Here is a 26343-nt window from a genome sequence, read left to right on the forward strand (position 1 = left end):
TATATTTGTGAATAGGTGCAGGCAGCACGTCAGCTTTTATCCCTTTCTAAATGTTTTAAACTCATTGTGATATTCTTTGCAGTATTTTGTTCTACTATGTAATGCATTAATAACATTTAATATTGTATTGTTATAAATAAATAAATAAATAAATAAATAAATAAATAAATAAATAAATAAATAAATAAATAAATAAATAAATAAATAAATAAACAAATAAACAAATAAATAAATAAATAAATAAATAAATAAATAAATAAATAAATAAATAAATAAATAAATAAATAAATAAATAAATACTGATCTTCATTTAGGGCAATCGCCCAAGTGACACACAGCCTATCTGTTGTTTTCCTAGCCTTTACTTAAACGATTTCAAAGAAATTCAAAATTTACTGAACATCTCCCTTGGTAAGTTATTCCAATCCCTAACTCCCCTTCCTATAAACCAATATTTGCCCCAACTTGTCCTCTTGAATTCCAACTTTATTTTCATATTGTGATCTTTCCTGCTTTTAAAGACATCACTCAAAGATATTTGTCTACTAATGCCATTCCACGCCATCTCTCCACCAACAGCTCGGAACATACCACTTATGATAAAAATGTTAATTCCCATTGGGAACCTGAAGCAACCTTTTTTTTAAACGCTACTCTTTTGCTGGAAATTATCCTAGAACAAATCAAGCTGCTTTTCTTAGGATTTTTTCCAGTTCTTAAATCAAGTAATCCTGGTGAGGGTGCCATACACTGGAAACATACTCTATTTGGGGTCTTACGCAGGTACTTACAGTGACCCTCATAAGGAACTTTCACACCATCAATGCAGTAATTAAAACTGAGAGGACTTTTCCTATTTCTGAAACTCACAACCTGACTTTTAACCCTGTTTATCATCATGCCATGGCCTGCTGTTGATCTCACAACATTATCGAGGTCGTTTTGCAGTTGCTCACAATCTTGCAACTTATTTATTTGCAAACATGTCTAATATAGTCAGAAAGAATGCCTTCCCAAAGCTTACATGCAATGCATGTCAAACTGACTGGCCTGTAATTTTCAGCTTTGTGTTTATCACCCTTTCCTTTATACATAGGGGCTACTATAGCAACTCTCCATTCATTTGGTATAGCTCCTTCAACCAAACAATAATCATCAAATAAGTACTTCAGATATGGTACTCTATTCCAACCCATATCATATCAATTCCAGCTGCTTTTCTAGTTTTCAACTTTTGTATCTTATAGTAAATGCCACTGTTATCAATAGGTAAATGTTAATACTTCTTTAGTATTAGTCACCACCTCTATCTGGACATTATCCTTGTAACAATCTTTACATACTGCTAATTGAATACTTCTGCCTTTTGAAGACCCTCACATATACACTCCCCTTGTTCATTAATGATTCCTGGAAATGTCCTCCTTGGAACCTGTTTCTGCCTTAAAGTACCAACACATACCCTTCAATTTCTCACTAAAATTTGTATGACTGCCAATTAAGCTTGCCATCATTTTATCCTTAGCTGACTTCTTTTGCTTGATTCAATTTCTCTTTACTTCCACAGCCATTTCTAACTCTATTTCTTTCCAATCTGCACCTCCTTCTTAGTCTCCTTATTTTTCTCTGTTATCATGAAGTGGGTCTTTACTATTTCTTACTAACTTTAAAGGTACAAACATCTTTTCACATTCCTCAACAATTGGTTTAATCCCAACCCAGAGTCTGTTTACATTTTTATGTACCGTTTTCCACCAATCATAGTTACTTTTTTAAAACTCCCCCATGCCTGCTTTATCAGTAATATGGTACTGCCTAACAGTCCTACTTTTAAGAACTTCCTTTCTATCACATTTATTTTTAACTACAACAAAAACAGCTTCGTGATCACTAATAATCTATTACTTTGGTTTCTCTATAGAGCTCATCTGGTTTTACCAGCACCGTGTCTATTATTTTCTTCTCTCTAGTTGGTTCCATCTCTTTTTGAATCAGCTGTCCTTCCCATATTAACTTATTTGCCATTTGTTCATCATGCTTCCTGTTGTTCGTATTATCTTCCCAATTGACATTTGGTAAATTGAGAACTTCCACTACAATCACATTCCTTTCCATATTGTTTCCCACATAGCTGATTATCTGATCAAATAATTCTGGATCAGTGTCAGTGCTACCCTTTCCCGTTCTGTACACTCCGACATCAAGTTGCCTATTATTTTTAGAAATGAGTCTTACACCTAGCATTTCATGTTTGTAATCTTTAACTTTTTCGTACCTTACAAATTCTTCTTTCACCAGAATGAAAACTCCCTTTCCTACCATTCTTATCCTATCTCTACCATACACACTCCAGTTCCAAGAGAAAATTTCTGCATCCATTATATCATTTCTCAGCCATGATTCAACTCCTATTACAATATCTGGGAAGTAAGTAAATTACTCTGTAGCCCTAACATACTTTTAGATAAAATAGGGCTACCTTTCTTGGAGAATAAATAATCTTATATTTCATCATGTGAAATATTTCACTACATGAGAAAATATTGAGCCATAATTCATTTCTGGCTTTATGATGTAAATGCATGGGCTGTAATAATTTTTGTTCTTGTTAGGGGCTTTATGTCGCACTGACACAGATAGGTCTTATGGCGACGATGGGATAGGAAAGGCCTAGGAGTTGGAAGCGGCCGTGGCCTTAATTAAGGTACAGCCCCAGCATTTGCCTGGTGTGAAAATGGGAAACCACTGAAAACCATCTTCAGGGCTGCCGATAGTGGGATTCGAGCCTACTATCTCCCGGATGCAAGCTCACAGCCACTCGCCTCTACGCGCACAGCCAACTCGCCTGGTGCTGTAATAATTAAGTAAGGCATTTCCTGTATTTATATGTTACACTCAAGACAGCCATTTTTTGGGACAGTGCAACTTAGTTTACTTGTGTACCAAAGTGGGGAGGTGATCCTGGAAAGTATACTCGGCCTATAAGGAAAAGGTGGAGACTATGGAACAGAAATTGATGCAGTTACGTTATGAGCCAGGGTTTGTCAAAGAAACTTGTTAGAAAAAAGTGGTTTCACATGGAATGGAGATAAGTGAAGTTTGAAGTTAAGTTAAAAATGTGAATAACTGAAAGTGTTCTAGGATATATAAACCTATGAAGTGTTTTTCAGATGAGTCATTAGATTAAGGTGACAATTCTATACTATTCCTTTTGCCATGACTGTTGTTGGTGTGTTCTGGTGCCACTCATATTTGTGAAGATTGTGAAGAAGTGTTGTTATACTTTATTGTGCCAGTAACTACAATCTGTTGTAAGATAGTCAAGTTGGCAGTGTTTTATTCATGGTACAGTATAAGAGAAGTATAATAGTGATAACACTAAGGAGTTTGTCATAATTTGGTCACAGTACTGAACTTAGCATAAATTAACTATGATCAGTTCATTGGGACTATGCATTTATTGGGCTGTAGTAATAGCTTGACAAGTAATATAAAATGTGCCAGCAATTAACATTCATACCAGCAGGTAGGGACCCTCTTCGGAGGCAGCTCTACCCAGGAAGTGGCGCCCCTGCCTATGCGAGTCCCAGAGCACACTGACCCGGTGTGTAACATCTGGTATGGGTCCCAGCTCAGGGTTACGAGTGAAGACCTCAACGGCATCTACGGCGGAGAAGGTGGACTTCGGTACGGCGGAGATGGCGGAAGGGGCATACCCGCAGCGTCTGTACTCCAGAGGAGCGGCTACGAAAGGCGTCTGTCTCCGTGTTAGGGGCGGTTTAATTTTGAACCTGGCAGTAGGTATAAAATGCCTTTGGGTGTGGCGAGCCCATCGTAACAATAGCCTATATGGACAAAGCAGATATGGTGCCTCGGAAAAGGTTAGGGCGTCCCCTGCTAAAAGCGACGCGCAGCTCTTCAGGTGCTGGGGGAACTGTGAAAAATGGGCAACCAGCACCAAACTACATCAAAATTGCAACAGTTAATGTACTGACACTGACGGGAAAGACAGAAGAACTGGTTGACTTCATGATAGAAAAAGATATAGCCATACTTGGACTGTGCGAGACCAAGAAGAGGGGTACAGGGGAGATCCCTCTGAGAGAAGGATACAGGCTGTATTACAGCGGAGGACCTGAAGCAAAAAATGGAGTGGCCATCATACTTAGAAGAGAAATCCAAGAATATCTGGAATATACAAAGTACGTCAGCGATAGGATGATGATGATGAGACTCCAGTTTGAAAATGGCGTGAAAGATCTATTTCAGTTGTACGACCCACAAACTGGTTGCATAGATGAACATCTAGAGGACTTCTTAGAGGAAGTGGAGAGACAGATAGAAGATAAGGAAGTACTATTGATGGGAGATCTAAATGCACCAGTTGGAATGGAAAGACAAGGAAAGGAAGATGTTGTAGGACCCTTTGGATATGGAAATGTAAATCCAGAAGGCGAGTTGTTGGTGGATTTTTGCATGAGGAATCAAATGATTGTTGGAAACACCTGGTTTAGGAAGAACAGTCAGAAGATTACAAGGTATGGCTGGGGAGACAGACGAACAAAGACCATGATTGATTATATAATCACAGAGAAAGAACACCGGAAGAACCTTGTAGATGTAACAGCCATGCCTGAAGAAGCCTTTGGTGGAGATCATAGAGTTGTGATAGGAAAATTGAAAGTTGGAAAGATTGAAAAACCCCAATTAAGAAGAGAGAAAAGAATTAAAGTATGGAAGGTGAAGGAGAAAAGCATACAAGAAGAATTTCAAAGGGAAATAATACCCTTGGTACCCATGACAGAGGTGGGGAATGTTGAAGAGGAATGGAAAAGATTTAAGGAAGCACTGGTTGGATGTGCAGAAAAGGTGTGTGGTAGAACAGGAAATGTGAAAGACAAAGAAACACACTGGTGGAATGATAGAGTAAAGATTAAAGTGAAGGAAAAGAAAATGGCATGGAAAGCATGGAAAACATCTAAGACTGAAGAAAGTAGAAGAAAATATGTGGAGGCAAAGAATTTGGCCAAGAAAGTAGTGGAGGAAGAAAAGAGGAAAAGCTGGGCCTTATTCACACAGAAATTGAGAGATGATACGCAGGGCAGCAAGAAATTACTGTATGGTATCTTAAGAAACAAAAAGAGAGATCAAGTAAACACCAGATTTGTGAAGGATGAAGGTGGCATAATTTTAACAAAGCCAGAAGAAATAAGAAATAGATGGAGAGAGTATTTTCAGAAGCTGCTGAACATAAGAACGGATGACAGTCATTCAATGGACGACCAAGAAAGGCAATTAGTTGACGAAGAAATGGATAAAGAAATTACAATGAATGAAATTGAAATGGCAGTAAGAAAGATGAAGAATGGAAAAACTGCTGGAATAGATGAAATTTCAGTGGAGATGATAAAGGCAGCTGGAGCTGTAGGCCTGCAGTGGACATATCGGGTTCTCAGGAATGTCTGGGAGAATAAGGAGGTCCCTGACGATTGGCAAAAAGGAATAATCATCCCAATTTTCAAGAAAGGTGATAAGAAAGTTTTGAAGAACTACAGGGGAATTACTCTAATATCCCATGTTGCTAAGATAATGGAAAGGATACTGGAAAGTAGAATAAGGTTGAGGGTTGAGAAGCAGATACAGAAAAATCAGTTTGGTTTCAGAAGTGGAAGGTCAACAATAGAACCCATTTTCATTATGAGACAACTAATGGAAAAGCATTGGGAGTACGGGAATAATATGGTGATGACATTCATTGATATTGAAAAGGCATATGACAGTGTCCCTAGGACGAAAGTTTGGGACAGTCTGGTGCAAAAAGGAATTGGACAGGGATTAATAAAAATGATCATGGCATAGTATAAGGAATGTTGCAGTTACGTGCAAACACAAGTTGGCAGGACAAGTTGGTTCAAAATAACTAGTGGGCTGAGACAGGGAAGTGTTCTATCACCGATCCTGTTTACAATAGTAATGGATGACATCATGAGAACAGCAAAAGCAGCATATGGAGGAAGAGAAATGAACATGATGTTATTTGCAGATGATATTGTGATTTGGGGAGAAGACGACAGGAAGGTTCAAGAACACTTGAATGTGGTGAATGGGAAGATTGAAGAATGTGGATTGAAAATAAGTGTAGAAAAGAGTAAAACTCTTGTTATGACTAGAGGGGAGAAAAAAGGGAAAGGTCAGATTAGACTTGCAGACAAGCACCTGGAAGTAGTGGAAACGTTTAAATACCTGGGGAGTGAATTAATGGAGAATGCTCGACTGGATGCTGAGATTAGTAAAAGGATTCAAGCTGGAAGTTGTTTCTATCATAGTGTAAGAAATATGTTATGGGACAAAGATGTGCCAATGGAAGCAAAGGATACTATGTACAAGATGTATTACGTACCCATAACAACTTACGGAGCAGAAACTTGGACAATGACAAAGAAGGATGAGAGTCGAATACAGGCAGCCGAAATGAAATTCTTGAGGAGTATGATACAGAAGAGTAGACGAGACAAAATAAGGAATGAGAAAATCCGGGAAGAAATTGGAGTGGAAAAAATGAATGATAGAATAGAGAAGAGCCAACTAAGATGGTTTGGGCACATAAAGCGAATGAGCGACGAAAGAATGCCAGAAAAGGTGATGGAAATGCAAATCCAAGGAAGGAGAGGCCGTGGACGACCATGATTGAGATGGAAGGATACCATCCAACGCAGCATTATAGAAAGAAACCTGGACTGGGACACAGTGTTGGAGGAGGAGTGGTGAAAAGACCGAAGAAAGTGGAGAGGAACCATATTTGCCCCTACCCGGCTACAGCTGGATAAAGGGAAATGATGATGATGATGATGATGATGACCAGGCATGGAAAGGTGGTACCCAAAACTACACAGGGGAGGATGGTGAAATGCACGGCAACATAACACGGTATGAGTTTGGGTCATGTCTTCACAAGGACACCAAACCAAGGACAGCTCCAAAGCTTCAGGGTGTGAGGTTCAAAACTAGCAAAGGAAGCAGTGATATACTGGAGTGAGCAACTGCCCATTTTAAAGGTGGGAAGTCAATGGAGAATTCTAAGAGGAAAAACAGTATTAACACTAATCTAATTCACACCAGTAACACTGTAAATTCTACTCTAATGTTTTTGGTAATATGGAGAATAGAGTCAGTTAGTTGAAGTCATTTTATGTTAGCCTGATTGTATTCTCCTAGCATTTTCTATCATTTGCTGGGATACTAGGTAAGGCCCAGTCAACAGGATTACTAGATTTCCAGTCATTATGATACTACCTGAGATAGGGGCCCAATTTATTTCACCTCAGTTTACATTTAACAGCATGTTAAAATAATTTTACAATGAGCTTAAGCAAATTAGCATTTAATTAACTGTGGTTAAGTCTAACAATCTGTTATAAATTCTTAGTTAGCTTAACTATGCATCTTCAAAGAGTTAAACCCTGTTTGTTTGCTCAGAAGCATTTAATATGGCAAGTGCATTTAGATGCAGATCTTCTGTATCACGAATATTTTAATTAGGTAAGCTTTTTCAAGAAAGAGTTAAAAACAGAAGAGACGATTTCAATGATTTGACAGGGAGTTCGTACGTGTCTTCCACTACCATCGTTTCTCCACAGTTCCTAGTTCTGATGTGAACTCTGTTTCTGTTTTCTCCTCTTGTTTGAGGATTTAATACTGGAGTTAACAGATACTTTTTCAAGCGATAACCATTATCACCCAATAGAATACCTTGAGTGATTTCTCTAGTTTCAAATTGAGCCCCAACCTGGCAGCTTGAAAATAATGCTACCATGCACGGAACCAGGTTAAAGTACAAGAACTTTTCTAATAAGCAATTTGCCTACATCGGCTTTTCAAGGTTATGTTGAACTCGAGAATATGGTTTTGAATTGTTTCGAATTTAAGTATCGATCTTCAAGTTCTCGAATGCATTAAATTCAATTCTGCCCGTCACTAATCACAATCAAATTGGACAGAGAAAAAATATTGTTAACACTTCTGAAATTACGATTATTTGTGACCTTGAGCTCAGCTGGAAAGCACGGTCGCTGTAGAAGTTGGTACAAGTGTGAAATGATACAAAGCTTTAAATATAACGTGCACAAATAAAACGACTGCGGTTTTTACAATATTTTAACACAAAAAGGCGACAAAAACTGCAATAGGCAATCCCAAAACCTCCCATGGCTTTATGTATGTAAGGTGCAACATCTGGTCTGGTCTCGATAACATAATCGTGTACGACAATATTAAAATACTACTGTAAATTTGTGTTACTTAAGAAGGAGCAGTTTCGATTCCTGGCTGAAAGCCCAGTGACTATACAGTGCCCTGAGGGAAATGTCGAAAACCTGTTCAGCGCTAAAACACTCGAAAAAAGTAAAAAAAATAAACATCTAATCCTGGATATAATGTAGACATTTTGCAAGTATGAACATTTGGCGAAATTAGTTCCGCCTTCAAGTAGTGCTGTCGAAATGCGCTCTGTCTCCTTCGTATTGTTGTGGACACACTCTGATTTATGATTTCTACGGATTCTCTAAACAATACCACCTGAATGCGATGCTAAGATGGTCCCTTATGCAAGTTCACTGCCGATCGCTTTTCCAGTACCTACAGTACTTCCTCAAAATACCGCAATGACGAGATGTTAACACCAAGAACCGTAAGTATGCCGTAGCCATCCTTTTGTGAGATGCAGTTTCTTGAAAAATGTGTGATCGAGGATTTAGTGTTGATGGGACTAAAATTTCTGGATGGTTGATCCGGGAAATTTGTTTCTTTGAGGAACGGATAATGTGGGAATTTTACAACGTGATTTAATTAGGATGCTAGCGGGACCATGTAATTTGAATGAATAACATGGGAAAACGTAGTTTCCGGGAACGTATAATCGAGGTTCTACTGTATTTGATATTCCAATCAGTAGGTAACTAAAGGTCTCAGCCAAATGCCATAGTGACAAATTTAGTGTGATGGTGCCATCTCTCCCCCGTGAAGGCCTCATGCTTTGAACACTCACTCAGGAGCGCTGAATACACTTCAAAGCTCTGCAGCACGTGAACGTATCTACCTGTTTAAGATTCTGGTCTTATTTCACGTGCAGATCAAGAGGCTAACTAATATATGTAACATTATGGCAAGTACAAGTATAATTTGTGAATAAGTAGCTGTGAACACTGAAAATTTGCAACAAGTTTTATTTTTGTAGTTTCTTTACTGGTAACCATTCAACAATCACTGATAAAATGCAGTGTGAAGAGATTTCAGCAAGATGAACACAACATCGAAAGAACCGTGAAGATATCTCCATCCAATCAAAAGTTATGAAATGATGAAGTTACTAGTGGCTCGCAGTTTTGATGACTCACGGAGGCACTTGCTGCTATCTCATGTTTGGAGGTCATATAACTGCAGAAACGCTTAGCTTCATACCATACGTCCCATATCATCACCCGATACTCAATTGTGTGCTCTGTTACACAATTGTATGTTGATAAAATTTTAAATAATGTTGTAAAATAGAATTAAGATGGATGTAACAACTAAACACAGTGCATTGTAAATAAATTTGTTTCTTTCGTTGAGGACAGATGTCGCACCCAAAAGCACCTGTGGCCGTGTAGAGGACAAAGCCTAACCAATTATGTTTTAATTTAAAATATTGTGGGCTTTCTTCAGTTTTTCTATGCAACACTGATAGGTGACCAAAGTTAGACATTGTGTAATAGTATGCAACGATGTGAATACAGACCCGAACACCATATCAATTGTTTACACCACCCCAGGATTGCCTTAAATTCAGTTACCGGAATTACTAAATCATGTGCCTCCTCCAACATCTTCATTCTAATATCTTTGTGATTTACTGGATAACCACAGTTTTGTTTCTCCTGCACGAATCCAGTAACAATCCAATCAATTTCCTTAAATTTTCCTGTCTTTGATCCTCTGAATTCTTCTCTGTATGTGCCAGCATTCATAAACTTTTCTTTGTCTTTCCACCAATGTCATATGTTACATTTAGAAACAACGAAGCATAAAATCTGCAATTTGAAGTTTACCTCTCCCTCTCCTTTATTTAAGTGAAGTGACAAATATGCTATCCTTTTTACATGATCTGCCATGACTGGAACAGTGACAAAAATTGAAAGCTTGTACAGAATGACGTCAACCCAAGCAACAATAGATCACAAGCCTTAAAGCAGAGAAAACGTCAAAGCTTGAGAAATGTTGGTTAATTTAAGGACTGTAATTTGGAAAGAAGTATCCTTGGTACGACAGTATCTATCAAATGTGCTACTGAAATCTAAAAGAATAAGTACTGTCACTTGTCTGTTGTCCATTGCATATCTAATGTCTTCTGTCACTCTCGGCAGGGCTGTCGTGGTGTTATGTTTTTTCTTAAAGCCCGACTGGTAAGGGTCAAGTAAAGCGTATTTATAAGAATAAATTGACAAGTAGTTAACAGTAACAGTAGTTAAAAATGTATGTTAAGATCGGCAGAGGGGTGACATTGTTATATTTGTAGAAAGACAGAGGTATGTCAACATGTCCAACAGCATTTGACATAAGAGAACACACGACTTGTTGACTTGTTTTACATCATTCATACCAAACTCTTTACATACAAATTTATGTTGAATTGACATAGAAGAAAAATTGTTGTTATTATTATTTGTTGTTACAGTGGATTTTGCAGATGTGAAGTGTAATTTTAAATCATCAAGGGATACATTTGGTTCCTGTTTTAATCACTTTCGACCTACACACATCTTTTGTAACTGTTTCCATATGTCTGAAGAATTCAAACTTTGATACTTGACACAAGTGATTATATTTACTGTTTAACCCTGTTTCGGAGAACACAGTAATTTTCAAAGTCATTAGTATTACGTGTTCATTTAAGCCTGCCGTACCATGAGTTATGCTTTACCATTTCTGATTTAATCCTGCTAAGTCAATCAAGGAGAAGATGGGTGAGTTACCTGAATTTCTTTCTTGGGAGCAGATTTGTCATACAGTTCTAATACCAAAGCAGTTAATTTGTTTATTTTTACATCAATATCATATATCCGTACAAGATTTTAAATAGGCAAGTCAAACATGTCCCCGGACACTCCCGACATTAAAGCCAAATATTAAATATATAAAAACTGTAAAATATAATTTTTGTGAAGGAACAAGTTTGTGTTTAAAAAAATGCATTTTAATGCACTCACCTTTGTATGGGTTAGGAGATGGATCTTTAATGAAGACTTCATAGCAAAACATTTTTGGCAAATGGGACACTTATGAGCTGAAACAAAGAAAATTTGGTATAACTAGTGCATAACTATATACAATGTACACCCATTCAAAGAAAGAATGATTGCATGGTTTTATATAAGTTCCTTGCTGGTACACTTTTCTCAGAAACAACTGAACCTATAGATATAATGTTAGTTGTGGGTATCCGCAGGGTTTGTATCTACATGGAAAGTGAAAGATATTTTGATAGTAATTAATGTCTGATAACACATTAAATGCAAAGAACATATAATACCATACCTTCATCCTTTTACTGAGAGACTAAAATTAAGGGTGCAAGAATTTCTTAGATACATTAGCTACGAAGAAAAGATTAAGATTAATTCAAAATCACAATTTATAATATAACTGACATGAATTTTCCTCTTTTTCTGGAGATATGATTGAAAACTAGCTTGCCTTCACATAACTGGCAAGTTTAGATTAGGCTGCATGGCAGGGGAAACAGTAAAACTCTTAAAACAAACAAATTTTTTCAACTTATTGAACAATAAATGAACTGGATGAGAGGAGTGGTCTGCATGAGATAGTATAAACTAGTACCATTCAGTAAATTTTTTAACGGCAATAACAAAAGTCTACTGGTGTTCATAGAGGAAGTATTAAGCTCAGAAACTGGGAATACTAGACGGAAGAATAATTATCAATTAAATCATTGACAAGGTAAGTCAGTACAGTAACTGATAAGAGAAAAATGAATATAAATAGTTTGTCATCCTTGAGAGAATATTATACAAAATTACAAGCATTACTACATGTATAATCAATCAATCAATCAATCAATCAATCAATCAATCAATCAATCAATCAATCAATCAATCAATCAATCAATCAATCAATCAATCAATCAATCACTACTGATCTGCATTTAGGGAAGTCGCCCAGGTGGCAGATTCCTTATCTGTTGTTTTTCTAGCCTTTTCCTGAATGATTTCAAACATACATACATTACATACATTATCATTAGAGACTGTTATGCCTTTCAGCGTTCAGTCTGCCAGCCTCTGTCCTCTTATATTTAAATCATTAGAAACAGAGTCTAACCATCGTCATCTTGGTCTACCTCTACTTCTCTTACCCTCCATAGCAGAGTCCATTATTCTCCTAGGTAACCTATCCTCCTCCATTCGCCTTACATGAGCCCAACACCAAAGTTGGTTTATGCGTACAGCTTCATCCATCAAGTTCATTCCTAAATTAGCCTTGATCTCCTCATTCCGAGTACCCTCCTGCCATTGTTCCAACCTGTTTGTACCAGCAATCATTCTCGCTACTTTCATGTCTGTTACTTCTAATTTATGAATAAGATATCCTGAGTCCACCCAGCTTTCGCTCCCGTAAAGCAAAGTTGGTCTGAAAACAGACCGATGTAAAGACAGTTTCGTCTGGGAGCCGACTTCCTTCTTACAAAATAATGTTGATCGTAACTGCAAGCTCACTGCATTAGCTTTACTACACCTTGATTCAATCTCACTTACCATATTACCATCCTGGGAGAACACACAACCTAAATACTTGAAATTATCGACCTGTTCTAGCTTTGTATCACTGATCTGACATTCAATTCTGTTGAATTTCTTACCTACTGACATCAATTTAGTCTTCAAGAGGATAATTTTTATACCATACTCATTGCACCTATTTTCAAGTTCCAAGATATTACACTGCAGGATTTCGGCACAATCTGCCATTAAGACAAAGTCGTCAGCATAGGCCAGACTGCTTACTACATTTCCACCTAACTGAATCCCCCCCTGCCATTTTATACCCTTCAGCAGATGATCCATGTAAACTACGAACAGCAAAGGTGAAAGATTACAGCTTTGTCTAACCCCTGTAAGTACCCTGAACCAAGAACTCATTCTACCACCGATTCTCACTGAAGCCCAATTGTCAACATAAATGCCTTTGATTGATTTTAATAATCTACCTTTAATTTCATAGTCCCCCAGTATGGCGAACATCTTTTCCCTCGGTACCCTGTCATATGCTTTCTCTAGATCTACGAAATATACAGTAAACACAACTGCCTATTCCTCTCGTAGCATTTTTCAATTACCTGGCGCATACTGAAAATCTGATCCTGACAGCCTCTCTGTGGTCTGAAACCACACTGGTTTTCATCCAACTTCCTCTCAACGACTGATCACACCCTCCCTTCCAAGATGTCAGTGAATACTTTGCCTGGTATACTAATCAATGAGATACCTCGATAGTTGTTGCAATCCTTGCTGTTCCCTTGCTTATAGATAGGTGCAATTACTGCTTTTGTCCAATCTGAGTGTACCTTACCAACACTCCAGGCTAATTTTACTACAGTAAAACCTCGATTCTCCGTTTTTCAAGGGACCATGAAAACAAAACATACAACACGGGAAAGCGGAAAATCCGGGAATGAATGAAAACAATAAAAAATTTGGCTAAACATCACAAAAATGAAATATGTATAATTATAATCTCACAAAAACTCCTAAACCAAACCAAACTACAGCCCCAGTGGGACTTTGCCTGCCAAGCAACCGCTGCTCAGTCCGAAGGCCTGCAGATTACGAGGTGCGCATGGTCAGTGCGACGAATCCTCTCGGCCGATATTCCTGGCTATGTAGATCGGGGTCGCCATCTCACCATTAGATAGCTCCACAATTAAAAGTAATCACGTAGGCTGAGTGGACCTGGAACCAGACTTACATCCAGGTAAAATTGCCTGACCTGGTTGCAATCGAACTCGGGTCCTCTGGATGAGAGGCGGGCACGTTAGACCGCGAAACCGCATTAATTACCGGTACGCGAGTTCAATATCTTGATATTTTATATTCAATTTTACGGGGGAATCTTCGACAGTTTCCCGTGAAAACTTCTTTCAGTTCAGCAACTTTGATTAGGATAGCCAAACTCTTCGAAAAATCTAATAACGCCAAGCCAAACGATAATCGACCACAAGTAGTTTTTAATTCTCTCATCTAATAAAATAAAGCACATTAGATACAAAAGCACCCAAAATGATGGCGAAATCCGTTCATTTCTTAATCTTTCATTGTAATTTGGTCTACGGTATACTGTTCGTAGTCAGTTTCTGGAAATCTCATACCGTAGTCAGTTTCTGGAAATCTCATACCGCGCAAATTAGGCCTACATCGACTTTTAAAGGTTATGTTGAACTCGAAAACATGGTTTCGAATGTACTATCCGCGCACTTTTTAGTGATAGATTTACACCCTAGTGCTGAAGCGGTCGACCTCGGCAATCTTCGAGATTCGTACTGGCAATCTTTGAAAAACAAACTATGAAACGCTTATGCATCGCTGTGCGACATCTGACATGCACTTTACGTACTAGTACTGTTGTTATTTACACAGCAAAGCCAAACTATAGAATTCACTCTAGAAATAAGATTTGCATCGAGAAATATTATATAATGTTATATAATGTGTGTGTGACACAGTTGTTGCCTTAAAATAATAACAAAGATTTAGAAAATTCATATCGATCATATTATCGATTCATTCTAGATTTCATTTCCATTCAGTTGGCAGTACTAACGGAACCGGAAGCGCTCCCTCCTTACTCCTCAAACCCGTACACAAATCTATCGCTAAAAAGTGTCCAGATAGTAAGTATTGATTCTTAAAAGTTCTCGAATGCATTATATTCAATTCTGCGCGCCACAAATCCAATCGAATTGGAAAGATAAAAGAAATATCAAAACTTCAGAAATTACGGTTATTCGTGACCTTGAAGTCATCTGGAAAGCGCGCTTGCTGCACATGTCAGTACAAGTTTGAAATGATACCAACCATTTAAAACGTAACGTGCGCAAATAAAACGGCTGCGGTTTTTGGTATTTTAACAGGAAAACGTAAAATTCCCAGTCTTACATTAGGACCTAAACAGTAATAGGCAATCCCAAGACCTCCTATGGCTTTTTTTATTTTTTAATGTACGGTGCAACATCTGTTTTGGTCTCGCTAACATAATCTTGTACAATAATATAAAAAATACTGAATTTGTGTTAAGAAGGAGCAGTTTCGATTCCTGCCTGAAAGCCCAGTTACTCTGCAGTGCCCTGAGCAAAGTGCCGAAAACCTCTTCGGCAGTACGATCGAAAAAAAATCTATATATATAAAATAAGAGTTTTGTCTGTACATTGCTTTGAATTTGAAAATACAGTAATGGTATTTATGTATAGGTCATGTCCATGGTAACAAGAAAATGCACTTTTTACTTTTCCGTAATTTCTGTCTGTCTGTCTGTATGTATGTATGTACACGCATCACGAGAAAATGGTTGAAGAGAATTTAATGAAAATCGGTATGTGAAGTCGGGGGATGAGCCTCTACAATCTAGGCTATAAATCATTTTACTCACGCTGAGTGAAATGGTAGTTTAGGGGAAGGCCTAAAATTGAATTCTCAACTATTTGTTATTAGTGGTTTAATGAAAATCGGTATGTGAAGTCGGGGGATGAGCCTCTACAATCTAGGCTATAAATCATTTTACTCCCGCTGAGTGAAATGGTAGTTTAGGAGAAGGCCTAAAATTGAATTCTCAACTATTTGTCATTAGTGGTCATATTTTAAAGAAAATGGGTATGCAAAGTTGGGGAATAAATTGCTACAATCTAGGCTGTCAATAATTGTATTCACGCTGAGAAAAATGTTAGTGTAGGGGAAGGCCTAAAATTTAATTTTCAAATATTGTTATTAGTAGTCCTATCTTGATGAAAATCGGTATGCAAAGTCAGGAAATAAGTCGCTATAGTCTAGGCTGTAAATTATTTTATTCACGGTGAATGAAATGGTATTTTAGGGGAAGGCCTAAAATGTAATTCTCAAATATTTCTTATTAGAGGTGTAATCGATGAATGCTACATAACTAAGGTTATATAGTATTAAGTTTCCTATTATTCATGTCTTATACATTGTTACCGTACTGGCTATGATCACAAAGATATTCATGAATTTGGATTTTTGTTACCAAGTCCATATCAGCGCCGAGTAACGAGAAAATGGGTAAACAGTATTTAATGAAAATCGGTATGTAAAATCGGAGAATAAGAAACTACAGTTTACGGTATAAAATATTTTACAAATCACAGAGTTGAAAGAAAACTAAATGTGTAGGCCTACAATATAGAAAGCTCATAACATTGATCAACAATAACATTACATTGACCATTGTTTGTCGTGATGTGCTTTGTGTCTTCTGTTGCCCCTCATCTCTGGTAGATAGGATTACTGCTCCGTACAGAGTATTTTTTATTTGATTTACGTCGCACCGACATAGATAGGTTTTATGGTGACGATGGGATAGGAAAGGGCTAGGAGTGCCTCAGGCCTTAATTAAGGTACAGGCCCAGCATTTGACTGGTGTGAAAGTGGGAAACCACGGAATACAATCTTCAGCGCTGCCTACAATGGGGTTCAAATCCACTATCTCTTGGATGCAAGCTCACAGCTGCGCACCGCTAACGACACGGTCAACTCGCCCAGTCGTACAGAGTGTAACAGCCTGCCTGAATATTGATGGGAAGTAGCTGGGGAGTTAGATAACTTTCTTCTTTAGCATGCCATTCCCCTGGTTTATGAATTTTCTGATACTATTGGTACGTAACACACTGGATCATCATAGCATTCGGGCTATTCAATCCCTACTCTGAGGCACTGACTGGAATGAACAGTGTGCATATTTAGCGGAACAATGGCACATGAGTGTTCATGGCAATCTGCGGCCTGGTCATCCCAGCTCTGGAACTTTGGACTATTAGATTGGCACCGCAATCTAACCACAGCACTGTTCGTTAAAAGTGATAAAACGTACGGCTTTCCATTTGATCGAGTATTTTATATGATAGCATTGCTTTTAATCGCTCAGGGGCCGATGACCTCGATGTTAGGCCCCTTAAAACAACAAGCATCATCATCATCATCAGCTTTTAATCGCTACATTCATACTTACGTTTTTGTAATGACATATGTTGATTTCAGTTGGGAAAACGACAAAGTCAGTCTTTCTGAGAATCCCGTAGCGAAGCACGGGTACATCAACTAGTGTAAAAATATCAACATCTAACCCTGGACATAATATGGACATTTTATAAGTGCGAACATTCGACGAAACTCGTTCCGTCTTCAAGCAGAGCTGTCGAAATGCGCCGTGTCTCCTTGCAAATGTTGTGGCCACTCTCTGCTTTATGATTTTCCGAGATTCTCTAAACAATACCACCCGAATGCGATGCTAAGATGGTCCCTTATGCAAGTTCACCGCCGATCGCTTTTCCAGTACCGGTACAGTACTTGCTTTAATTATCGCATTGACGGGGTGTTAACGCCAAGATCCATAAATATGCCATAGCCGTCCTTTCAGGATACAGTTTATTAAAAAACGATTGATCGAGGATTTAGCATTGATGGGACTGGAATTTCTGGACGGTTGATCCGGTAAATCGTTTCTTCGAGGAACGGATAATGCGGGACTTTTACAACGTGATTTAAATACGATGCTCACGTGACCACGTAATTTGAACGCATATTCCGGGAAAACGTATTTTCTGGGAACGGATAATCGAGGTTCCACTGTACTCTATGAAGCCATTTCATCCCCGCCTTCCCACTATACTTCACCATTTCAGGTCTAATTTCATCTATTCTTGCTGCCTTATGACAATGGAGTATATTTACCATCCTTTCCACTTCCTCAAGCATAATTTAACCAACATCATTTTCCTCCTCCCCATGAGCTTGGCTGTTCGCAACACCACCAGGATGATTTCCTTTAACATTGAGAAGATGTTCAAAATATTCCCTCCACCTCTCCAGTGATTCTCTGGGATCTATTATGAGTTCACCTGAATTACTCAAAACACTGTTCATTTCCTTTTTCCCTCCCTTCCTAAGATTCTTTATTACTGTCCAGAAAGGTTTCCCTGCTGCTTGACCTAGCCTTTCCAGGTTGTTACCAAAATCTTCCCACGACTTCCTTTTGGATTCAACAACTATTTGTTTCGCTCTGTTTCTTTCATCTACGTACAAAAACCTGTCTGACTCTACCCTCGTTTGGAGCCATTTCTGATAAGCCTTCTTTTTACGTTTACAAGCTGCTCTCACTTCATCATTCCACCATGATGTTCGCCTTTTCCCATCTTTACACACAGTTGTTCCTAGGCATTCCCTTGCCATTTCTACTACAGCGTGCCTGCATCCCACCCATTCACTTTCTATATCCTGAACCTGCTTACTGTCTACTGTTTGAAACTTCTCACTAATCATATCCATGTACTTCTGTCTAATTTCCTCATCCTGGAGATTTTCTACCCTTATTCGTCTGCAGACAGATTTCACTTTCTCTACCCTAGGCCTAGAGATACTTAGTTCACTATAGATCAGATAGTGGTCTGTATCATCAAAAAATCCGCAGAAAACTCGTACATTCCTAACAGATTTCCTGAATTCGAAGTCTGTTAAGATATAGTCTATTATGGATCTGGTACTTCTAGCCTCCCATGTGTAGCGGTGAATAGCCTTATACTTGAAGAATGTATTCGTTACAGCTAAACCCATACTAGCACAGAAGTCCAGCAAACGCTTCCCATTCCCATTAGCTTCCAAATCTTCCCCACATTTACCAATCACCCTTTCATATCCTTCAGTTCTATTCCCAACTCTCGCATTGAAATCGTCCATTAGCACTATTCTATCCTTGCTGTTGACCCTGACCACGATGACACTAAATACTTCATAAAACTTGTCAACTTCATCCTCAACTGCACCCTCACATGGTGAATACACGGACACAATTCTAGTCCTAATTCCTCCAACTGACAAATCTACCCACATCATTCGCTCATTTACGTGCCTAACAGAAACTATGTTGCGTGCAATGGTATTCCTGATAAAGAGCCCTAACACCAGACTCTGCCCTTCCCTTTCTAACACCCGTCAAGTACACTTTATAATCTCCTATCTCTTCCTCGTTATCTCCCCTTACCCGAATATCACTTACTCTTAGCACATCCAGATGCATCCTCTTTGCTGACTCAGCCAGTTCTACTTTCTTCCATAAGCCCCATTAATATTGATAGCTCCCCATCAAATTCCATTTCGTTCGCCAAGTTGTTTCCAAGAAGTCCCTCGCCTGTCAAATGGGAGTGGGACTCTGTTACTCCCATAGGTCCGAGGCTTGCTTAAAGTATTCTGAGCTCGGTAAATTCATGAAGTAGGATGCTACCCTACTTGCACGTAGTCCAAGTGAGGATATCTCCTCTAACGGGTTATGGACCACCGGTGAATTGTATAGTCCTAGCCGCCTGAGCACAAGGAGGGCCATGACTCAGAATATGTCCGAGATGCCCACTCCCATTTCATAGCAACTGGTATCCCAACTCTCAGGACCACTTACTAGGCCACTTAGCCGTTGCCCATTTCACGAACTAGGATGTGACTACAGTAACCCACAAACATGAACATCTCCCTTGGTAAGTTATTCCAATCCCTAACTCTCTCCTTCCTATAAACGAATATTTGCCCCAGTATGTCCTCTTGAATTCCAACTTTTATCTCCATATTGTGATCTTTCCTACTTTTAAAGAAAGCACTCACACCTATTCGTCTATTAATGTCATTCCACGCCATCTCTCCACTGACAGCTCGGAACATACCACTTGGAGCTGGTTCTACCACCTATGGGTAAAGTAGCGCGTAACTTGCCCTCCGTGTAAAAGGATATTTCTGTTCGACCACTCCCAGGTAGCACTATCGGCAGCATAAATCGTAGTTACCCGGCGCGTAATTTATCGGCCACTTTGAGGGCCTGATAAGAATTTTACCTGCTGGGCAAGTTTTGAGAGCTGAACTTTATTAGCTGTATTTCTGGTGACATTCAGCTTAAATTATCTTAGTATACTGATAAAGACATGATACTCTAACAGTGATCGATATTGTGTTGCAGAATTTTGAACATTAATGCTTCCCTTGAATTGCAACGGTGACACCGTCCTCTCACATCAACAGTGTCGGAGACACATTTTACAGGTCAAGGTTTCGCAAAGAAACTACAAGGATATAAAAATGAAAACCTATTTGGAAATAGTCTCAAATGGGCTTTAATTTTCTAATTTTAATTTTTCAGTTTTCAGACACCAGGTAAAATTTAGTACTGTATATGTATCTGTATTTCCCCAAGCGTTCTCGTAGCGTAATGGTTAACGCACTCACTTCGTAATATGAGGTATGTGGGTTTGAGTCTTCATTATACCGAATATTTTTTCTTTTCATTATTAGTGTTGCATTCAACTTGTATGCCTCTTTTCATACGTTCTTCTGTTAATAATATATTACATTCAAATGTTTAATCACAATATTGTGTTCACTAGATAATGCTTTATATGTGTGCTACTTATATAAAGTGATGTTATGATTAATTCCAATCATCACTATAGTAGTAAAGCATATAGGACTGTCGCCCAGGTAGCAGATTCACTATCAGTTGTTTAAATAGTCTTCTCGTAAATCATTTCACAGAAAATGGAAACTATTCCATTCCCAAATTTCTCTTCCTATGAATGGATATTTACCCCTATTTACAGTATTTTCCAACTTTATCTTCATAAAGTTAAACATCTGAATTAAATACATTATCAGTAAATGGAAGCATGTGGAACTAAACGAGATCACAGAGCTAGCTGCAAATAGAGGATCGTGGAGATAATCAATTAGGTATTGATTTTGAAGCTCATAGATTAACCTCATGAAAGCTTGACATAAGTCATCGTCCATAACTCTTAAGACTCCCCTTATTAGGCTTGTTGGTGATAATTAGCAGGTGCAAGCACAGAAAAATAAGATGAAATGAGCTTCATACATCTAACGATACATAGCTAGAGTCCTGCACGGATGTGGATATCCGCAACGTTAGTGTCTTGGTGGATACAAACTGTATGAAATTGCGGAAAATTTTGCTGATAATTTCTAAACAATGACCTTTATTGTTTTTCCCTCAGGTATACTCTTGTTTTTGTTTGTGGTTAGGTGACCCTTGATACTGGTGTGGGTGAATAGAGATATTTAAAGAGCCTTGAAACCATAAAGCCATAAATATGACCTAAGCATAACTGGCTCCCGCCCGCAATTAATGGAAGGAACAAAGATCAATTCGTCGGTAGTTGTCGCAAGAGAAAATCCCTCATAAACCTGTGACTGTAGGGGTTCTGGTGCCAGGTGTCAGCCGTATTGTATTATATTAATAGATCTATCCATTTCAGTTCCTTGGGTGTAATATACTGTAGTTAAATAATTAAATTATCCGCGGATAATCATTTTGCGGATGCGGATAACCATTCGTGGATGCGAGTGCAGAAGAAGGAAGTGCGGATGCGGATATAATTTTTGTATATCCGCGCAGGGCTCTACATAACACCCCACTCGAAAGCGAGAAGTTTGCTGAAGATCAGTCTAGCCAATCCCGAATATAGGTGTCTAGCTCCGCGTAGCTACCTAGCGCTTGCGCAGAGGTGATAGCACGCAACCCAAAGTACCAGCTGATTTACACCCCCAGGTAGTTTACCTCCCGCATAGCTGCCAGGCAGTTTACCAGTAGATGGTCGAATTGGCCCTTAGTCGAGCAGCTCGTCTTCTTTCTCCCAAGTCTTCCTAGCCCAAACGTTGCAACATTTTTGTAACGCTACTCTTTTGTCGGAAATCACCCAGAACAAATCAAGCTGCTTTTCTTTGGATTTTTTTTTACAGTTCTTGAATCAAGTAATCCTGATGAGGGTCCCAAACACTGGAACCATACTCTAATTAGGGTCTTACCAGAGACTTATATGCCCTCTGCTTTACATCCTTACTACAACCCCCAAAAACCCTCATAAACATGTGCAGAGATCTGTACCCTTTATTTACAATCCCATAAACTGGCTTAGGTAAATAATATAAAAAAGTAGAAGAGAAAGGATGCAGTAGTCCTTAACAAATGAACAAAATGATAATGCAGTAGAGCACTAGCATTACTGCGAGAGCACAACACATACCTTTAACTCCAGAATGTAAAATTGAGTGACGAGCAAGATCTTCTTTTCTAACAAAAGTTTTGTTACACTGCGGGCATTCGTATGGTTTGGCTCCTTCATGCACATATTTAACATGCATGAGTAGACGAGAACGCCGGTTGAAAGCCTTGCTACAATGCTGACAAGTGAAGCCATTTTCACCTAGAATCATAACATGATGCACAAATCACTTCATTTCCTATCACTGAATAACCATCTCTAGTGTAACATATACTTAATAGGAAAGGGAACTAGGAAGCAGAAATGAGCTTGTGAGCTTGTTAGCACAAAGAAGTACAAAAATTAAAATCAAATCAAATCTGACAGAACAGAGAGAGCTCATTTACGAAGATGGTAGTACATGTAACAAACTTTAACAGCTTCATTTCTAATAACAATAATCCCGTATTGACTATATATCAAATAGAGAATATTTAAGATAAACTTAAATATTATAAACAAGTGGTCTGCCTATTCAATACAATTTATAATTTATAATATTAGTACATATTTTGTCCGCTAAGGGACATCATCAGCTACAATAAATTAATATTAATATATCAGAATATCAAAATAGCCATCATTAAAATTGGCAAGACACATATGAAGAAATTTATATTTATCTGGACCAAAGGAACAATCCAACAAGTAATCTCAATGAGCTTTCTGAGAAGTATAACATCTTATATGAAGAACTAATAAAAGTGAGAGTTAGGAAAAAACGTCAGACTCTAACACGTCACACGCTCGATGACACTCAGGTCGTTCACCCTAGGACACTCCCTCCCACTTCCCCTCCACACTCCTCGCTCAACGTAGAAACTACCAGTACTTGTTTTGAATGAGATACACACTTACCTCCTTCTCAGCACATTGGGGCCAATAATGAGTAAGTAACACAATTATATAACATTAATTTATTTCATCTTCCATCTCCCATTACTTACACTCAGTTTTTATTTTTTATTTCAGACAATAATATTCATTACTACAAAGAGCTTTACCACTATGGCCCTGAGTTGACTTTAAATTCTGAAGCACCGAGCTCGATAGCTGCAGTCGCTTAAGTGCGGCCAGTATCCAGTATTCGGGAGATAGTAGGTTCGAACCCCACTGTCGGCAGCCCTGAAAATGGTTTTCCGTGGTTTCCCATTTTCACACCAGGCAAATGCTGGGGCTATACCTTAATTAAGGCCACGGTCGCTTCCTTCCCACTCCTAGCCCTTCCCTGTCCCATCGTCGCCATAAGACTGGTCTGTGTCGGTGCGACGTTAAGCAACTACCAAAAAAAAAAAAATCTGAAGCATTCATTGTATATACCATTTTAGAAATGCATATCAAAGACCTAACAACCTTTCATCAAGAAATACTTTAATTCAAGAGTGCTATTCGCAACAGTGATCATTTAAGAATTTATAAAACACAACTGTTAGTTCCAAGAACATTATCAAGAGTTTAATGGACAATTCAACTGTTTTTATCGATCATATGACTTATAATTTTAACAAAATCAGCTAAGATTGTATTTTTTTTTTTTTGCTAGGGGCTTTACGTCGCACCGACACAGATAGGTCTTATGGCGACGATGGGATAGGAAATGACTAGGAGTTGGAAGGAAGTGGCCGTGGCCTTAATTAAGGTACAGCCCCAGCATTTTCCTGGTGTGAAAATGGGAAACCACGGAAAACCATTTTCAGGGCTGCCGATAGTGGGATTCGAACCTACTATCTCCCGGATGCAAGCTCACAGCCGTGCGCCTCTACGCGCACGGCCAACTCGCCCGGTAAGATTGTATTTTAAATGTCGTACATCAATGTTTTTTAATGTGTCTTGCCAATTTTAATGTTGGCTATTTTGATATTCTGATATATTAATATTCATTTATTATAGCTGATGATGTCCTTTAGGGGACAAAACATGTACTAATATAATAAATTATAAATTGTATTGAACAGGCGGACCACTTATTTATAATATTTAAGTTTATCTTAAATATTCTCTATTTAAAATGGCAGTAGGCAAAGATGTTTGTTTTTTCAAGTTTCTACTTTCTATTGCTCCCACTGTGTATACAAGCCTGTCATACATTTATCCTTTGTGCATATTCCTACCCCTTTTTTAGCTTCATCTATATGATGCAGATTAAAATCTGTATGTTCAGGAAATCAACCAAATATCCTCCATATACCAAAGTACTTTGTGATGAGAATATGTAGATTAGATAGACAATAATGTGATGAGACACCAAAGGATTAAACACTATTACAAAAATAAGATACGAGCCCACTGTTTTGCAATTACTCACTGATGTTGAAAGTAACAACATGAAATTTCTGTTTCTTGAATACTACATTTCACAGATCCTCACAAAAACAATCTCATTATTGTAAATTAAACATTAAGAGTGGCTTAATATAAATACTGAAGCAGTGAAATCTAGATATTGATGGAGTACATATCACTTTCATTGTTATCTGGTTATGAGATATACCAGCTCTTTATTATAATTTAGCTTCTACTTGCATGATCATAGTTTCCAACGTCAGAGAATGATTAGATGTAAGCAAGATCTTGTAATTAGAAATTATGTGGCGGCTGATCCTTCTACAACAGACGCGTTGAAGAATATGAATTTAGAACGGTCCTTTTCAGGACCCCCAATTGACAATTATGTTCACAAATATCGAGGGAATGTCTTCAGCAAAAACACTTTTGCAGAATCTTTGTAAAATATATGGCTGTGACATCCTTTGTGTTCAAGAAACACACCAAGACAGTAATTGGCGTTGTCCAAGAGTTCCCGGTATGAACTTAGTGGTAGAGATACCCAATCAACATTATGGCAGTGCCATTTTTGTTAAGCCTGGTATCGCTGTCCTGTCCATTGACATTTCGTGGGGGATGATGATGTAGAGATTCTTATAGTTGAGCTGAATCGATGTAGTGTTTCATCTGTGTAGAACCCATCCAGCAGTGTATTCCACTTCCAGAGGCCAAAGAAATTATGACAACCACATTGTTGATATCGTGATTGGAGATTTCAACAGCCATAACTCTGTATGGGGATATGAACACGACAATGAAGATGGAGAGGCAGTGATGGAGTGGGCAGGGGCTAATCAGCTACTTTTGATCAATGATGCCAAATTGCTTTTTCTTTTAATAGCAGACGATGGAAGTGGGAGTACAATTCGGAACAAATTTTTGTCAGGGAAGGAATCGCTCAGCAGTGTATGAAGAGTATCAGCACCCCCATACTATATTCACAGCACAGACCAATAATATGTCAGGTTATTGCGGCAGATGTGCTGTATCTGATATAGGTAACTCCACAGATGATTATGATCTGTTTGTGGAAGCTGTAAAGAAGAGCTCTACACTATCAACTCCTCATAGATAACACCAAGGGTATCCCCTGTCTTAAGAGGTGACTAAAAGGGCCCCAGGGGCTCTGAACCTTAGAGCGTGGGGTGGCGACCATGGGACCTTTAGCTGAGTCCTGGCATTGCTTCCACTTACTTGTGCCAGGATCCTCACTTTCATCTATTCTAACTGACCTCCCTTGGTCAACTCTTGTTCATTTCCGACCCCGATGGTATTATAATACTAAGAGGCCTTCCTCTGGAAGTGGAATACACTGCTGGGTGGTTTCTACACAGACGAAACACGCCTTTCGTGGCCTTGTCTTCCTTTTTTGCTGATACCTTTGAAGTGTCAGATCACTTCCATTTTTTCTCTCTGATTAGTGTTATAGAGAGAATGGTTGCCTAGTTGTACTTCCTCTTAAAACAATAATCACCACCACCACCACCACCACCTTGTGGATATTGTACAAACTATGTTCCTGGACTCAATAGAAACATGTCAGTTCTGTTATCTGAATATATAGAATTATTTGATCAAGGCCCATTTGGAGAAGAAATTTCATTTTAAGCCCATATTGTCAATTGTATAATCATTATGAATCTTAA

The 26343-nt window shown here is 38.4% G+C and overlaps 1 protein-coding gene across 1 annotated transcript in view; it reads right to left on the bottom strand.

Moving 5' to 3' along the window:
- Positions 1 to 26343, bottom strand: part of LOC136857921 (protein suppressor of hairy wing) — a 214323-nt gene that overhangs the window by 12833 nt on the left and 175147 nt on the right. Inside the window, exons 9-10 of the mRNA XM_067136999.2 lie at positions 22355 to 22534; positions 11244 to 11320 (exon numbers count right to left, since the gene is read on the bottom strand). Of these exons, the coding sequence (XP_066993100.2) occupies positions 11244 to 11320; positions 22355 to 22534 (257 nt within the window). The remainder of the gene's footprint in view (positions 1 to 11243; positions 11321 to 22354; positions 22535 to 26343) is intronic.

This window comes from Anabrus simplex, chromosome 1 (assembly GCF_040414725.1).
Source record: "Anabrus simplex isolate iqAnaSimp1 chromosome 1, ASM4041472v1, whole genome shotgun sequence".
In the NCBI taxonomy this organism is placed as follows: Eukaryota; Metazoa; Arthropoda; class Insecta; order Orthoptera; family Tettigoniidae; genus Anabrus; species Anabrus simplex.